Raw genomic sequence first — 16,139 nt, 5'->3', positions numbered from 1 at the left:
TATTCTTTGCAAATTTTAAATTGGGCAGCAAATGACTATCTAAGTACGACATTTTTCACAAGTGTTTCAAAGGTTGCTAGGCGAACATTTGCCGTTTACTTAGAGGATGTAAACTGACAAAACATTGCTGTCGCTGTGATACAAGTTTTATTTATGGAGAAAAGTACAAAACACTGCAGTGTTTGTGTGTTCTGTGTTTGTCTGAGAAAATTTGTTTCACCAAAATACGATATTCTATACAAGCTTAAGTTGATCGGTTAATTCTTGTCACGTGACTTGCGGTGCGCTCGCGGCCCGTGGCTCATTGCGATCTCTATCAGTTAATCTACTTGCAGAACCATGGTGGATTCACCTGATTTGTTGAAAAGTGGGTTGTGAATCTACTGTATACCTTGGCAGTTCATGGGTCGTTTACTGGGCCTTTTCCCCTTAGCAAAGAAACTTTCCAAAGACGTCTGTTTCCTATTCATTTTGCTGTTTGTGAGTTAAATTTGGGCACTCAAGTGACCGAGATGTAATGTCATTTTTCAAAATAAACAATCATTCATATAATAAATAAAATGGAAATAATTAATGATTTTTTGTGCGTCCCGGTACTAATTGATCCACGGACCGGTGGTTGAGGACCACTGAGCTAGGGGATAAAATTAACTTAGGCAACATGATCATTCTCCTAATTGTCCACTGCTAAGAAATTTTTTAAATATAATGCAACCCCCCACAAAGCTCGCTAAGGCCGCCTTGTGGGCCGGGACACCAATGTTCAAAATGAGGTGGTGGTGGTATCCTGGGAATTTTTGCGGCGCATTATTGCTGTAAAAGTATCAAGTAAAACATTACCTTATTTAAAAAGGCTAATATGAACTTGAATTAAATACATGACCAGTGTTTGAGCATCACTCAAGGGTCTGTTTGTAGTCGAGACTGCCTGCCTCTTTTTTTGTCAAAAGGTGGAGGTGATACTACATTTGTTGGAGGGGGCCACCTTGTAATTCTCTATACTAAATCTGTTATGTTTATTATGGAGTGGTTGTGGAGCGCGTCTGTCTCCATGGTTGCAAGGCAGGCTCCTCCCTTAAGCAGCCAATTTTCAAGCGGTGCATAATTTCATTGTGCCCGCTGCAGCCATGGTACGACAGCAAAATTCCTTCATATTGTCCGAGAAAATAACAGTTTTCAATTTCCAAATGGTCTTAATACATGATGTAACTACAGAACAGTCAAGTTTTAAATAGGAAAATATCTAAAGAAATTATATTTATTTTATTTATTATTGAGCTAGATGCTAATGGTCTAAACCAGGGGACCCCTAGTTTAAAAAAAATCAGATTGTTTATGCTAAGCTATGGTAAAAGTGCTCCCGTCAGACCTGAGGAATGACTGAATGGATTCAAAAATTGTAAAACTCATCTGGTTAAATCTAGGTCATGTAAAATGAACATTTTTTCAGATAAAAAAGTGATGTGTTGCTTTAAGCTAAACTTTGAGTGTGCAAATTAATAAATTTGGTTTTACATTTTAAGTTTCACCTTATCCTTTAGTAAACAAGCATCGCAGCCTTGTGAAAATGTGTTTTTAGTTTTTACTTGTGACTCACTGCTAGATACACGTTCAATGATATCTGTGCGGTTATGACACCTACAGCTCTTGATTCCCGTCTCCACATTTATTTGAGTCACTGATAAGCTTAACTCTGGCCTCAGGGTTCACACCTGCTCACATATAGGACTTTCCCTCTCCTCTCACTGCACAAGTTGCACTGACTCTCCTAATCTTGGAAAAAGAACAAAACAAAAACCCTTGGATGCTACACAAACACTGACATGACGGTAATGTGGATAATTGTAGCTTCTGCAGCCAGGTGGTTTGTGATGGATAATTGTGGGTCAGGATTACAGCCGCTGGGCAGTTTGTTCTGCTGCTTAGTGGATAATTTTGGGTTTTCTCGGTTTTTGCTTCACTCAGTATTAGCATTGAGGCCTTGAAATTCAATAGTGGTGTGACTCTTATGAAAGCCAATAATAGGATCTGGATCCTGAACCTTAGATCAGGCTATTCTTATTGAAGGGGATATGTGTGTTTCTGTGTCAGCTATGTCCTATTTGCTATCTTTGATACAGTGAGCTCACACCACAGTAAAATGAAGATAAAAGTTCAGCTCAAAGTTAATTCGATTTTTTTTTCCCCAACCCTACATGAAAAAGTACCATGCAGATTGTTTAGATGTTTAAAGTGTTAAATTAAGCTCACATTTGCTCACTTTGGTGTTGTTCCAAGCCAAGATTAATTGGAGATACAGTTTAACAAAGCGTAAAGTACATTGCTCTGAATACATTTTGCTGCACGTTTACATAACATCCCCTAGAGCAGTGGTCTTCAATGTTTTCATCACCATGGACCGGTCAACACTTGCCAATTTTACCATGGGGGGGAGGGGTCAGAGGTTGCTAGATGACCATCAACCATTTTCTCAGAGGATGACAAGCTGTCACTGATAAGTCTACTGATAATTAGTCTACCGAAATGTGTATATTCCATACAAGCTAAACAGTCAGTTTTTGTCACGTGACTCGCAGTGCACTCCTTACGGCATTCATTCAACTGGGCGCGAACGTGTCATACACTGCTTGCTCACCTTGAACTTGTTGCACAGACATGGTGGATTGACCTGATTTGTTGACAAATGGATGTTTATTCCTTGACAGTCTGTGGGTCCTTCACTGAGCTATTTCCCCTTTGCAAAGAAACTTTCCAAAGATGTTTGTTTCTTACTTATTTTGCTATTTCTGGGTGAAATTTGGGTGCTCAAGTGACAGAGATGTAAGCGAGAGATACGGTCATTTTTTTTTTTTAATAAAAAATTGTTCAGACTTAAATATTAGAATAAAATGTAAATATTTAATGATTTCTTGTGTGGCCCGGTACCAATTGATACACAGACTGGTCCGTGGCCTGGTGGTTAAGGACCACTGCCCTAGAGAATTCTGTCTACATTTTTTTGTAATTCTGAATTATATTATTTAGGATAGTTTTGTTGTTTGATTACTGATACATTCGGTGGTGGTAGGTGTAAATTTTAGGCCTTTCTTTTTTGTTGTTGGGCCAGATTTACTAAGAACTTGTGCCAGGCAGTGCAAACTGTCTTTTTGGCATTAAAACAGTACTGTCTGTATTTACTAAACAAAAAGTGCTAAAAACTGTTCTGGACAACACAGCTATTTTTATGCCTGACCTTACTAAACATGCCTTTGTAGGAGTTTCCTTGCCAGACACATTTTAAGTATTTAAATGAAACACGCAATGCAATTTACTCAAAATTATGGATATTTGCGCCAAATCATTTGCACCATAAAATTTTAAAATGAAAACGGCCTCTTCAGCATTTCCAAAAAGCTTCATTTTCGGTGATCGAACACTCCGGGGTAGTGTGGATGGAAGGCGTAACCGTGGCAAAACAAATGTATTTTAAAACGAAAATGTATTTGTGTAAACGTAGCCTCAGTAGCGGAAGTTATCATAGTTGGGTAAACATTAAGAGCAGTGAATGGGAGAGTACAAAAAATATTTTTCTTTTGCAATCATATTTGCTGGAGTTATAAAAAAAAAACTCTACTATGGTGTTAATAAGACTTTCATATAAAAGAAAAAAAAATTGTGTGAGTGATAACGACAGTCAGATAAGAGAGAACGTCATATTTACTGTTCTTCCTCATAGACACAGCATTAGACAAACCTCACATAAGCAGTTAATAGTTTTTTTGCAATGTGATGCAAAGATGATATAATACATGCATAACAGATAAATGTTCATACATTTTTCTAAAAATTGAAATATTAAAAACTTTCAAGGGTTTAAGATGCTGATGACGGTTAAATGTGTCATAACAGTCTATTTTTAAGGGTCTATTTTCGCATTGTCTGTAAATCATCTGCAGAAATTTTCACACCCATCTGCTCTGTTTTGGAATTGCACCATTGTGCAAATGCTTCATTTTTTTTTTTTAAGTGTTTTGAGGCAAGCAGTCAAGATTTCTTTTGGATATGATTCTTTTATCATCTTAACATAACTGTTTCCATAATTGTACTCCCATGAACCAGACAAGGATATGTGCCATTAAAGAAATATTCAAATCATTAAAAAAAAAAAAAACATTCTTTTGAACTCAAAAGAAGATAGTTTGAAGAATGCTGGAAATCTGTAAACGTTGAACCATATCTGTTTGTCCTACTATGGAGGTCAATGGTTTCAGGTTTGCAACTTTCTTCAAAATATTTACTTTTGTGTGTTTAATAGGAGAAAGAAACTCATTAAGTTTTGCAATCACTTCTGTTCATTTTGGGGGGATCTATCCCTTTAAGAGGCTTGAGCTCTAATTCCCATTTCGTTAGTTAAACTAAAAGTAGATGTGTGTCCAGTCTTTGGGATGATTCTGTAGCTACAGTGAGTCGCTCTATGGCATTCGTGGCCATTTTTAGGTTTATTTTTGTTGTTCATGGCAGAGTGAGAGGATAATACATTTTGATTCGGCACAATCCCAAACCCAGACTACTGCGATTGTGCACACACACACACACACACACACACACACACACACACACACACACACACACACACACACACACACACACACACACACACACACACACACACATAAAGACAGCTAGGCAGGGATGACAGAAGTGTATGTGACAGTAAAAGGGGAGGGATCATCTCTTTGTTTTAGAGCGAGAGAGAGAGCGAGAGATTAGCCAGTAGTGGAGAGGTAGTAGAGTGTAGCTCATTCTGCCCATCCTCCACCTTCTACTAGATGCGTTTTACGCTCTTGACCAGAAGAGCTTCTCTCTGGGAATCATTTATGCTGCTGGAAATGGATTGCTCTCATTTCTTCTTCAATAATCTCACAATATTTTGAGGATTACGGATTTACGTTGACTCTGAATATGGATCCGCACACCTCAGTTATGGCCAGAATTGTCATGAATAGATGTGGACCTGCTTCAGACTTGCTACAATGGGATGTTTTTCTATTTGAATGGACCTATAATTCCAGATGTGACTATTGAAAAGGAGATTTCTGTAATCTGTTGAGGCGAATCTGTATTAGCAGATGCAAATGGAGCAAGTGCTAGGAGTAGAGCGTTCAGATTGTGTTTACAGATGTCATATGTCTTAGTGCTTCTTGGTTTTTAGGCTTTTCTGTTTATTCTTTGGACCAAAGAACTATAGTTTTTACAATTTTCTCAAAGTCAAAATAACCATTTTTACAATGGCATCTTGCTGGAAAAGTCAGGTAAATGTTGACTCTTATAAATGTCCAAATGTTAAACCATAGAAAGTCACAAGGACTCCCACTTCCAGAATATAACAAAACAGTAATATAGAATGTATTTCCATATGGTGACTGTGTTTGCATGTGTATGTTTAGGAGGAACAAGCTGCCAAACAAAAAGCTGAGAAGATTCGAGTGGCTCTAGAGAAGATCAAGGAAGCACAGGTTAAAAAGGTGAGAGCCATTTTGTTTACATGTTACACAAACCTGCATTGCTTGTATTTTGGTATGTGGGTAATGTTTAAGCCATAATGCTTGTATTTTTGTGCTCTAAAGTAGTTTTCAAATGACACCTTTGGCATGTGCGGTGGTTTAGTGCAGAAGTGGGTCATGCAGTGCAATGCAGCACACTTACACAGCTGAATGAGGCCCTCACGGGACCTGGGAAGTGATTTTATAGCATAGTATTTTCACTGAATAATTCTAGCAGTTTCTGAGTTGCCCAAAGACTGACTAATGTGTTGACTATTAATCTTATTATTATTAATAACAGTATAATTGTCTATATTATTATTGGTATTTTACTTTTATATGAAGTAAATTAGTGCTGTCAATCGATAAAAAAATCCTAACTAATTAATTGCGATTAATCGCACCACAACAGGAAGTAAAAAAAACCTGCAATTGCGCTAATTGCATAATTTTTTTTTTACTTGTTAATTATTTCAAATTAATCGCATGCGTTAACGCACTAATTTTGACAGCACTAATTAAAATATAAAAAATATGATTTATTGGGATTTTTAATGATTATCCAAAAGTGTATGTCCTGTTTTTATTTGTGTTTTTTGTGCAGAAAGTCACTTTGTATTTTTGTTTATTGGGTTTTAAATAATAATAATAATAATAATAATAATAATAATAATAATAATAATGATGATTATAAATTAGGGTGGTGCGGTTGGGCAGTGGGTAGCGAGATCGCCTCACAGCAAGAAGGTCGCTGGTTTGAGCCTCGGCAAGGTCAGTTGTCATTTCTGTGTGGAATTTGCGTGTTTTCCCCGCGTTGGTGTGGGTATCCTCCAGGTGCTCCGGTTTCCCCCACAGTCCAAAGACTTGCGGTACAGGTGAATTGGGTAAGCCAAATTGTCTGTAGTGAATGGGAGTGTATGGGTATTTTCCAGTGATGGGTGGCAGCTGTAAGACCATCCGCTGTGTAAAACATGTGCTGGAGAAGTTGGCGATTCATTCAGCTGTGGTGACCCCTAATAGTGGACTAAGTCGAAAATAAAATGAATAAATATTATTATTACATTTTTGTTGCCTTGTCATCATTTCATGACTATTTGCAAAAGCAAATGGACTCATAACCTCTGGTTTACAGTAAATTTAGACCAGTTAAAATTGTATATTATAGTAATACTTAAAATAATAATAAATTTCCAAATTATTAAAGTTCAGAATTATGAAAATATAAAACTATCCTTTTAAATAATAAGTTTAAAGCAACAATAAATATTATGATGAATATTTTAATACTAATTTTAACAAATAATAATAATGATAATAATAACAATAATAATAATTATTATTACTACATTACCATTACATTATTATTATTATTATTATTATTATTAGTATTATTATTATTATTATTATTAATATTATTATTATTTGTTTATTTGTTTATTTTTTAACCATTATTATTATTATTATTATTATTATTATTATTGGCAAATATATATATATTTTATTTTGTTAATAATAGTATTAATTATTATAAAAATAAAACTTTATTAAAATCAGTATTAACAAATAAATTATAACATTTATGGTTGTTTTAAACTGATTATTCAAAAGGATAGTTTTGTATTCTTATTATAATTCTGAATCAATTAATTAATTATTTGGATGTTTATTTGTACTATATAAGTATTAATATAAATTTTTTGCAGTTTTTAGCTGGTGTAAACTCACTGTAAACCACAGCTTTATGAGTCTATTTGCTTTTACAACTAGTCAAAAAAAGAACAAACAGCAACAAAAATTTAATACTTGATTGGTAAAAAAAAAAAAAAAAAAATTCTTCCCCCAACTAATGTTTTTCGGCATTATATAGCCAATGGGTTCTGTAATGGGAACACAAACATATGGTTTTAGGATATTTTACCACAGCATTATGTGGCTCAATCCATCATAATCAGAGTTCAGAAATATCTCTTTCTATTTAAAAAATACAAATATTTTTGATTATTTATGTCATATATCAGACACTATTCAGTTTTGCTGTTGGTAAAAAAAAAACTAAACTCCTATTTGTAAAATATTAATTTTACATTGGTTGCTGGCAAGTATAAATGGTAGAAATTTGACTCGCTGAGGTTTGTGTACTGTTAACTGAAGAGGAGAAACAGGCCTGTGTTGATATAAACAGCAAAGACAGGATGATCAAGCCTCATCTTACACACACTGAGTGGATTATGTGTGTGTCTGTGCACGTGTGCCCATTTGCCCGTCCTCTTGCCCAGCGTCTGTTCTCTGAATATGTGTGTGTGGGTTAGCAGCCCTGACGGAGTGTTTTCTGGGTCACTGTCACAGTACACAAACTCAGTCTACATCTCTTCTACTGCTGCTCTGAAATGTGTTTCTAATATCCACAGATAATCTGGAGTCAGACAAATTAAGAGCTGGATTTATGATGGTGCTTAAAGAATCCTACTAATTATACTGTAGTATGATAAATGCATTGGGTTAACTTATTTTGATCATGTTTCCCCATTAGACATAGTATTGACTGTTAGTACCTAAATGTCAACTCACTGTCTATAGCATATTACACTGTTAGACTTTGCCGCAATCTACTTAAAAACACACAAAATATCTCATACAGCCTTTACAGTTCAACTTTTACTGCACATACTGTAATGTGCGCTGCGCTTTTGGTCATTTAAAAATGTTTACAGTAGCTTACAGCAGGGGTTCTCAACCTTTTTCAGTTTGGGGCTCACTTCTTTCTCCGATCATTATTTGAAAGCCCACCTGTCTGCCATTTTTTTCTAAAATTTATGGATGTAATTCTTATTAAAACCTTTATATACTAACAAGAATAGATATTGCAAAAGGCTGGCTTCTGCTTTAAACTGGGCTGACTGAAAATATAATATTAAATATCTACTATTCAAAAATAAACAGACAGATGTAAATTACAGTAAAACAGCCTACATCTGTTGAAACACGTAGATCTGATGGTTATTGGGTTTGCAGCAGGATATTACTGGGAGATCGTTGAAAGCAACAGTGAACAGCTCCGCCAGGGTGTGTCTGAAGCTCATATGCAAGTGTATTTTACGATATACTATTATTAATAAATGCTCCTATATGGGTGCGCATCCATTATAAAACACGTACAGGACATTAATTTGGAAAACTGTGATATATTAAATAGTTCACACAAAAATACATACAGAGATACTTTCACTTCACGCATAGTTAGCGAATGAATAGACTGATGTGTGTATTAGTTGCAGACGCGGTCATGAGGCTTTTTTTGTGGCGAGTTTGAAGTCAGAGAACAGGAGAGAGTGCATAACTTCAATATTTTTTATATAGCATATTAATAATGAAATTTTTAAAAAATATAGTATAATATTGAGAGTTCATTTTCAGCTCGCGGCCCATCTGCAGGATCACTGAGGCCCACTAGTGGGCTGCGGCCAACTGGTTGAGAATCCCTGGCTTACTGTGTAGTAGGAATTTGCGGTTCTACTGTAATCAAAGTAATCCAGTACTGCTACTGTAGTTGAACATAAAAACGAAAAAAAAAAAAAAAAAAAAAATATATATATATATATATATATATATATATAATATACACACACACACACACACACACATATTAAATTGGGTAGTAACTACTAAATATAAAGGTTTTGTGCTGCTAGTGTTAAATGTACTTAAAAATTGTCATACTGTAAAATTAAAATGCGGTAAAGGATATTTGGTAACACTTTATTCTGATAGCCCATTAATATCTGTTGATACTGCTCTTTCAACAGACATTTAACTGACTATAAAAAAACTTTGCAAGTACATGTCAATTTACACTAATCCCAGCTCTAACCCCAACCTAAGTCTACTTATAATCTAATGAGAATTAGTTGGCATGTAGATGCAATGTAACTTAATTCAACAAATGGACCATCAAAATAAAGTGTGACTGAACATTTTACTACAAAAAGAAGAAAAATAGTAGGCTATTTTACTGTAAAAAGTAATTGCAGTAGGACCCTGCTACTGTAAAACACATTTATTGGGAAGTTACTGTAAAGCGGCAGTTGCAATAAATTGCTGGCAACAGTACTGGCAGTAAGTTACTGGAAAAATACAATAAAATGTCTAACAGTGTAGTTGACTGTGAATAAGTTGGCATGTTCTAGCAGAGTTACTTATTGTCAGATGATTGTTTATCAGCCAACATTGAAGTCCCATGTTTCTGTAGATCCGAACATAAGTGGACGATGGTAAACACGGGTGAAAAGTCTGAAAAGCTTATCCACTTTAACCTCTGGAGGTAGCTGTATATGCATGTGATTGAATTGATTTCAAAGTGTAAATGCTCATATGTTTAAATAGGTTCAAACAGCCAGGAAACATCACCTACTTTCAGTCTTCTTAAAGGTGCCATAGAAGGAAAATCTGGATATACCTAGGCATTGCTGATTTCAGTACATAAAAAGCATAATGTGAGCCTCAAACACCATGGTTTCTTTGTTCTCAATTAAATTCCATAAGTTCAATTCATCTTTATTTTTAAAGAGCTTTTACAATGTAGATTGTGTCAAAGAAGCTTAACATTGAAGTTCTAGTCCAGTTTTCAGAGTTGTAGTTCAGTTTAGTTCAGTTCAGAGTGGTTTAATTTTCACTGCTGGAAGTCCAAACACTAAAGAGCAAATCTGTTGATGTGCAGCTCCACAAGTCCCAAACTAAGCAAGCCATTGGCGACAGTGATAAGAAACAAACTTCAACAATTGACGAAAGTAAAGTGAAAAAAAAACCTTGAGAAAAATCAGGCTCAGTTTAGCACGACCATTTCTCCTCTGCCCAAACGTGTGCAGAGCTGCTGTCTTGGTGCCGGAGGCTGAAGAGTGTAAAATACCTGTGAAAAACAGGCCAATCAGAACAAAACACAGACTTGCACACAGCATGCTTAATATGCAAACCCTATAGGCTGTGTGGATTGGCTACACAATTTCCTATTGAGATTATAACAATATTTATCTAAGCTTGCATTATACTCACTATGAATCTGAGACTCTTAGGTTGAAAATGGACTTAGTAAAAGAGAAGTGTGTTTGGTATTATAGAGGGAGAAGATTCTTATTCTCTAATTCTTATTGTTTCATTTTCACTGTTGCTGGGATGACATCTTACTAAATGGAGATCTGTGTGGAAGGCTTATTTTAAATTCAATGCTGATTTTGAGCAGCTGATGTAGTAGTTGTTGTTTTTCTAAGAGATGATGCAGATGTTTGCCTGCAGTGGTTTCAAAAGGCCAAATCCCTCAATAAAATGTCACAGGTCAAGATGTTACTCACTGATGAGAGGAAAATGTATACGAGCACAAAAGCTTGCAGAAACATGTGTGACTCTTGTCGTGTTCCCGCTCTCCTTTCAGCTGGTAGTCCGGGTGCATCTATCAGATGAAAGCTCTAAGACTATGATGGTGGATGAAAGACAGACGGTGCGTCAGGTGCTGGACAGCCTGCTGGACAAATCTCACTGTGGCTACAGTCTGGACTGGTCTCTGGTAGAGATCATCACTGAACTCCAGATGGGTAAGAGCCAGAAAACAGACACTGTACTCTTTATGGTCAAGAATTTCAAATAACTTTTTTATATTGTATCATTAAAAGTAGTTTTCTCACAGCACTGCACAGAAAAACAATAATAGATCAAATAAAGCATCCACAATACCCAAACAATTAGTCTTACTGTAAAAGACACTGAGATTTTTCATCTTGGAGATTATCCAACTAAGAGAATATTCAATGCACTATTGCTACTAGTGCTAGTGCAACTGGGACTAGCCAAGAATTACGATTTCTGTCTTGGAACTATTCAGATATAGATAATTTTTTAACATTAAAGTGTTTTTATTTCATAAATAGTCGCATAATTTAGAAAAAACTTAACGGACTCAAAAAGAAAATCCTAAATACTAGAAGGAAAAGGGCAAACGACAGAACCCTGCAGAACATCATTCTAAAAAAGCCCAACAATACCACAGTTGTGCGCAACAAACTAGTAGCATTGCTTTCGAATCCCAATTTTGTTATTGGGAGCGACGTGACGTGCTCACACTTTTCAGGCACACCTAGTTGAAAGAATCCCACGAGCCCAAGTCACATGACAAGAACTGATCAATCAGTTTTATACTTTGTATGGATTATACACATTTCTACTCCAAATAGGAAAAAAATGACACAAAATGAAAATACCATACAATTTTATAAAATAGTAGATCAAAAGTACCTTACGGACAGAGGTCCAGCAGCCCTGTGGCTTAGATTTACCTTAGACAAATACATTTTTTATTTATTCTTTTTTTGTTCATTTATTCATTTATTTATTCATTTATTCATTCATTGTTCTATCATTTATTTTCAGTGTAAAATTATTACTTATGTTTAACATAAGTAAATAACATAAATATTAACATAATTATTGTTAACATAATTGTTAGCACGGCACGTGTTTGTGTGGGTTTTCTCCAGGTGCTCTGGTTTCCTGCACAGTCCAAAGACATGTGGTATAGGTGAATTGAATTAGCTAAATAGGCCATAGTGTATGTGTGTGAATGCAAGAGTGTTTGGGTGTTTCCTAGTGTTGGGTTGCGGCTGCAAGGGCATGCGCTGCGTAAAATACACGCTAGATAAGTTGGCGGTTCATTTCGTTGTGGCGACCCCAGATTAATAAAGGGACTATATACAATATAAAGAGTTTTGATGTGATTTTCCAAGCTAGTAGTGTTTTGAAATAAATGAATTCATAATTATCGTGATAACCATAAAACTGTGATTATTCCTCAGACTGTAATTGTACAACCAAAATCTGTAATCTTTGCATTCCTAGTCCACTTGTACTCCAGTTAGCGGATTTAACAACACAAGTTTTACTGTATTTTTTTGTGGCATTCACATAAAGCCTCGTTGTGTGTTATAGACCAACACACAATAAACCTGATCCATCTTTTAAGTGGTGACACAAAAAACTGCAGTTTTTACAGGAAACTCCAAAAACATGATAGATGTATAAAGTGCCCTTCCAAATTAAGAGTTAACTTCTTGTTTTTTACTTTTTGTTTTGTATTTAGCAAGAATATCACAAAAAGTAATTTAAAGAATAAAATAAAGTAAAATAAAAAAATGCATAATGTTTTAAAAGATTTTTTTACTGTAAAGAATGCTAATGTCTGACATTTTTCAGCTATAAATCCCCTAAGATTTGCAGTGGATTAAAAAAAAAACAGTTTTAACATTGATTAGATGAAATGGTTCTTGAGCATGGAGTCAGCCTATTGTAATGGTTTCTGAAGGATCAAGTGGCACTGAAGACATTAATAATTATGGTGAGAATTCAGCTTTGCCTTCTTGGGGAAATAAACATAGCAGTTTAAAATATGTTCAAACAGAAAATTGTAACTTATTAGTGTTATTGTAATCTGGGGTCGCCGCAGCAGAATGAACCTCCAATTTATCCAGCATATGTTTTGCGCAGCGGATGCCCTTCCAACTGCAACCCATCACTGGGAAACATTCATACACACTCATTCACACACACCTGGGGCTCTATTTTGATGATCCAGGTGCAAAGTCCAAAGCGCAGGCCGCAAAAGCATTAAAGGCGTGTCAGAATCCACTTTTGCTATTTTAATGACGGAAAAATCAGCTTTGCGCTGTGGTGGATGATCTAACAGGGTTGAGCTTATTCTCTTAAAAAGTTATAGGTGTGTTTTGAGAATAAACCAATCAGAGTCTCATTTCCCATTCCCTTTAAGAGTCAGTTGCGTCGCGCCATAGTGCATTTGCTATTTACATGGTGGATTTTGTTAGTGGAAAAACTGAACGCTCCACTACAGAGAAAACAGTTAAACAGAGCATCTACAGCGCCAGAATGAGAGATGAGCCTCCTCATTCTTTACTTTCACTTTCACTCTCATGGATAACCAAACGTGTTGCACGCAGCAGACATCTGTTAGCTTATACATAATTAATTTAGTTTAAGCACAAAGGTTTGTTTCCAAACTATTTCTAAATTCAGTTCTAATTTCCAGCAAACAAATAAATTTACAATAATAACATACAGTAATAATGAAGTGTGGTCCAAAGACCGAGTTATATCCACTCACATGCTGTGCCCCATATGGTCCAAAACCTGACAGGTGGGCACATCTAAGTTCGTTTTTAATAAAACAAATATAAATATGCATTTAATAAATAATTCTGCTACTAATAATAACATTGTACAAAAGCCCTGCGAGATGAAGGCATGAAGGCAGTGGTTTTTATTTATGTACAGAATAATAATTATTTGTAACATTTTAGTCCCTTCATCGTTTCCTTTTCATTTGTTAAGTTATTTGTGTATTGCTGTACATCCTGTGTGTATTAAGCAATGTTTAAGCGAGGCGTGCAACTAACGCGCTCTGTGCTGGACTTTAGACTTTCTCTCAGCTGGTCTATTAAACAGACTATTTTAGTTCCTCAATGCGCCAGCAATGCACCATAACGCACCTCCTATTTTAGACCAGAACGCCTATGCGCGCATATATGAGAACAAATGCATTTGCTATTTAAACAGCTTGGTGCAAAACGTCAAACTGACTCTTGCACCGAGCTGAAACTAGCAAACAACAACTGTATATTCACATTTTCCATTAAGAATCCGTATTACTGATTATTTAAATAACACCACCCTGTTTTGCTTGATTAGTTATTGCTTAATGTTAAATATCATTGTAAGAACTTAGGCATGTACCATGAAACTGGTTAGACAGTTTTAGGTACCATGAATGCATCAGCTCAGCTCAGCTGCTCAAAAATGCCATGTCAACAAAGAGTGATTAAAGTTGAGCTGTCGTCATGTTACCTTAAACCTAAAATTGTTGCAAACAAAACTGAAACTTAACTGGCTAGTCAACTAATCCAGATTCATGGTACAAGCTCCTGGTCATAAACACCTTGTGAACATAACTGTTTTGCAAGAAACGGATAAAAGTGTGTGCATCTGTGAAGTGAAGCAAGTTTTGCTCATGCTGCAGTGCATTGTGGCACTTCTGTACAAATAATAGTAGATAATTCCTTCACTCGCTAGTCTGAGGGAAGGACAAATGAAAAAAAAGATTAAAGTCATGTGGGCTGGTGTGCCCCAGATCACGATCAACGACAGCTGGATGATAATGCACATCTTTTTTTCATTTTCCGCTGGTTTCAAAAACATCACAACAGTCCTATTTGATTGATTTGATCTCTGCAGATTAGCAGCGAGGATAGATTAGCAAAGTCTATGTCTGAAATGGCAATAGGATTAGTCCATACAATCATGAGCGGTCTAAGGGAGGACTAGATTAAGAAAATATAACTTTAAACAATTCCACTAATTTCGTAATAGTTAGACTATATGTTGTTCTGACATTCGAGACAGTTGTGGATGTCTTAAAGGCATTATTTAGGTTTTAACTGATCCCGCTACTGTAAGCTGTCCATGCTTGCAGCATATAAATTAATCTAGCTTTTGTTTTGTTTTCTTATATAATATTAAACAAAGCAGTGGTCATTTGAAATGTAAGATCTTCATCATAACTTATCAAAGGTTTGTGATTAGTATTATTTATGCTTTTGCTGTGTGCTCGATAAGGTTGAATTTATTACATTTCACAGTATGTTGTAAAATATGATTACAGTTTAAAACTATTGTAAAACAATTCAAATAATCGCATAACTAATATTACTTAGCACTGTTGGGTTCTGCGTATCATGATCTTTCAGAAATCATTCTAATAAAAAAAGTTAAAGTGAAGTAGTGTGGCGAATTATAGTGACCTGTACTTGGAATTTAGGCTCTGCATGTATCCAATTGAAGTACACAAAACACACACACACACACACACACACACACACACACACACACACACACACACACACACACACACACACACACACACACACACACACACACACACACACACACACATATATATATATATATATGTATATATATATATATATATATATATATATATATGTATATATATATGTATATTGTATATAGTAAATATATATAGTGTGTGTGTGTGTGTGTGTGTGTGTGTGTGTGTGCGCTCTGGGTGTGTGTGTTTTGTGTACTTGAATTGGATACATGCAGAGCATAAATTCCAAGTACAGGTCACTATAATTCGCCACACTACCTCACTTTAACTTGAAACATTTCTTATTAATATTATCATTGTTGAAAACAGCTGTGCTTCTTAATGTTTTAATTACATTTTTTTTTGATCAAATCAAAAGTTTAAAGGGTCATGAAACCCCCTTTTTTGGTTCAAGTCTACCTCAGAATTTTTTTAAAAAAGGCTTCGAGATTGGCGTGGAGCTCTGCAAGCAGAGGGAGGAGTGGCCTTGGCTAGCAGAGCAGGAGGGAAAGAAGTTGAGTGAACAACTATTGTCAGTTAGTTCACAAAATCAGAAACAAACCACGGGTAGACCGGAGAAGACTATATTATATTGATTTTATATGTTAAAATGCAAAGAAATAAACAAAGTAATTTAATGTCCTGCTACATTTGGTATTCATAATTTCATATAAAAAAATATG

At 35.4% G+C, this 16,139-nt stretch overlaps 1 protein-coding gene across 10 annotated transcripts in view; it reads left to right on the top strand.

Annotated features, from left to right (window-relative positions):
* Window positions 1–16,139, top strand: part of raph1a (Ras association (RalGDS/AF-6) and pleckstrin homology domains 1a) — a 148,706-nt gene that overhangs the window by 103,703 nt on the left and 28,864 nt on the right. For 9 of the 10 annotated variants that reach the window (XM_073911953.1, XM_073911951.1, XM_073911954.1 and 6 more), the window contains 2 exon segments: window positions 5,427–5,504; window positions 10,945–11,104. In XM_073911953.1, coding sequence (XP_073768054.1) covers window positions 5,427–5,504; window positions 10,945–11,104 — 238 coding nt within the window. 10 annotated transcript variants of the gene reach the window in all.

This window comes from Danio rerio, chromosome 9 (genome assembly GCF_049306965.1).
Source record: "Danio rerio strain Tuebingen ecotype United States chromosome 9, GRCz12tu, whole genome shotgun sequence".
Lineage (NCBI taxonomy): Eukaryota > Metazoa > Chordata > Actinopteri > Cypriniformes > Danionidae > Danio > Danio rerio.
This window is presented reverse-complemented; position numbering and strand designations above follow the sequence as displayed.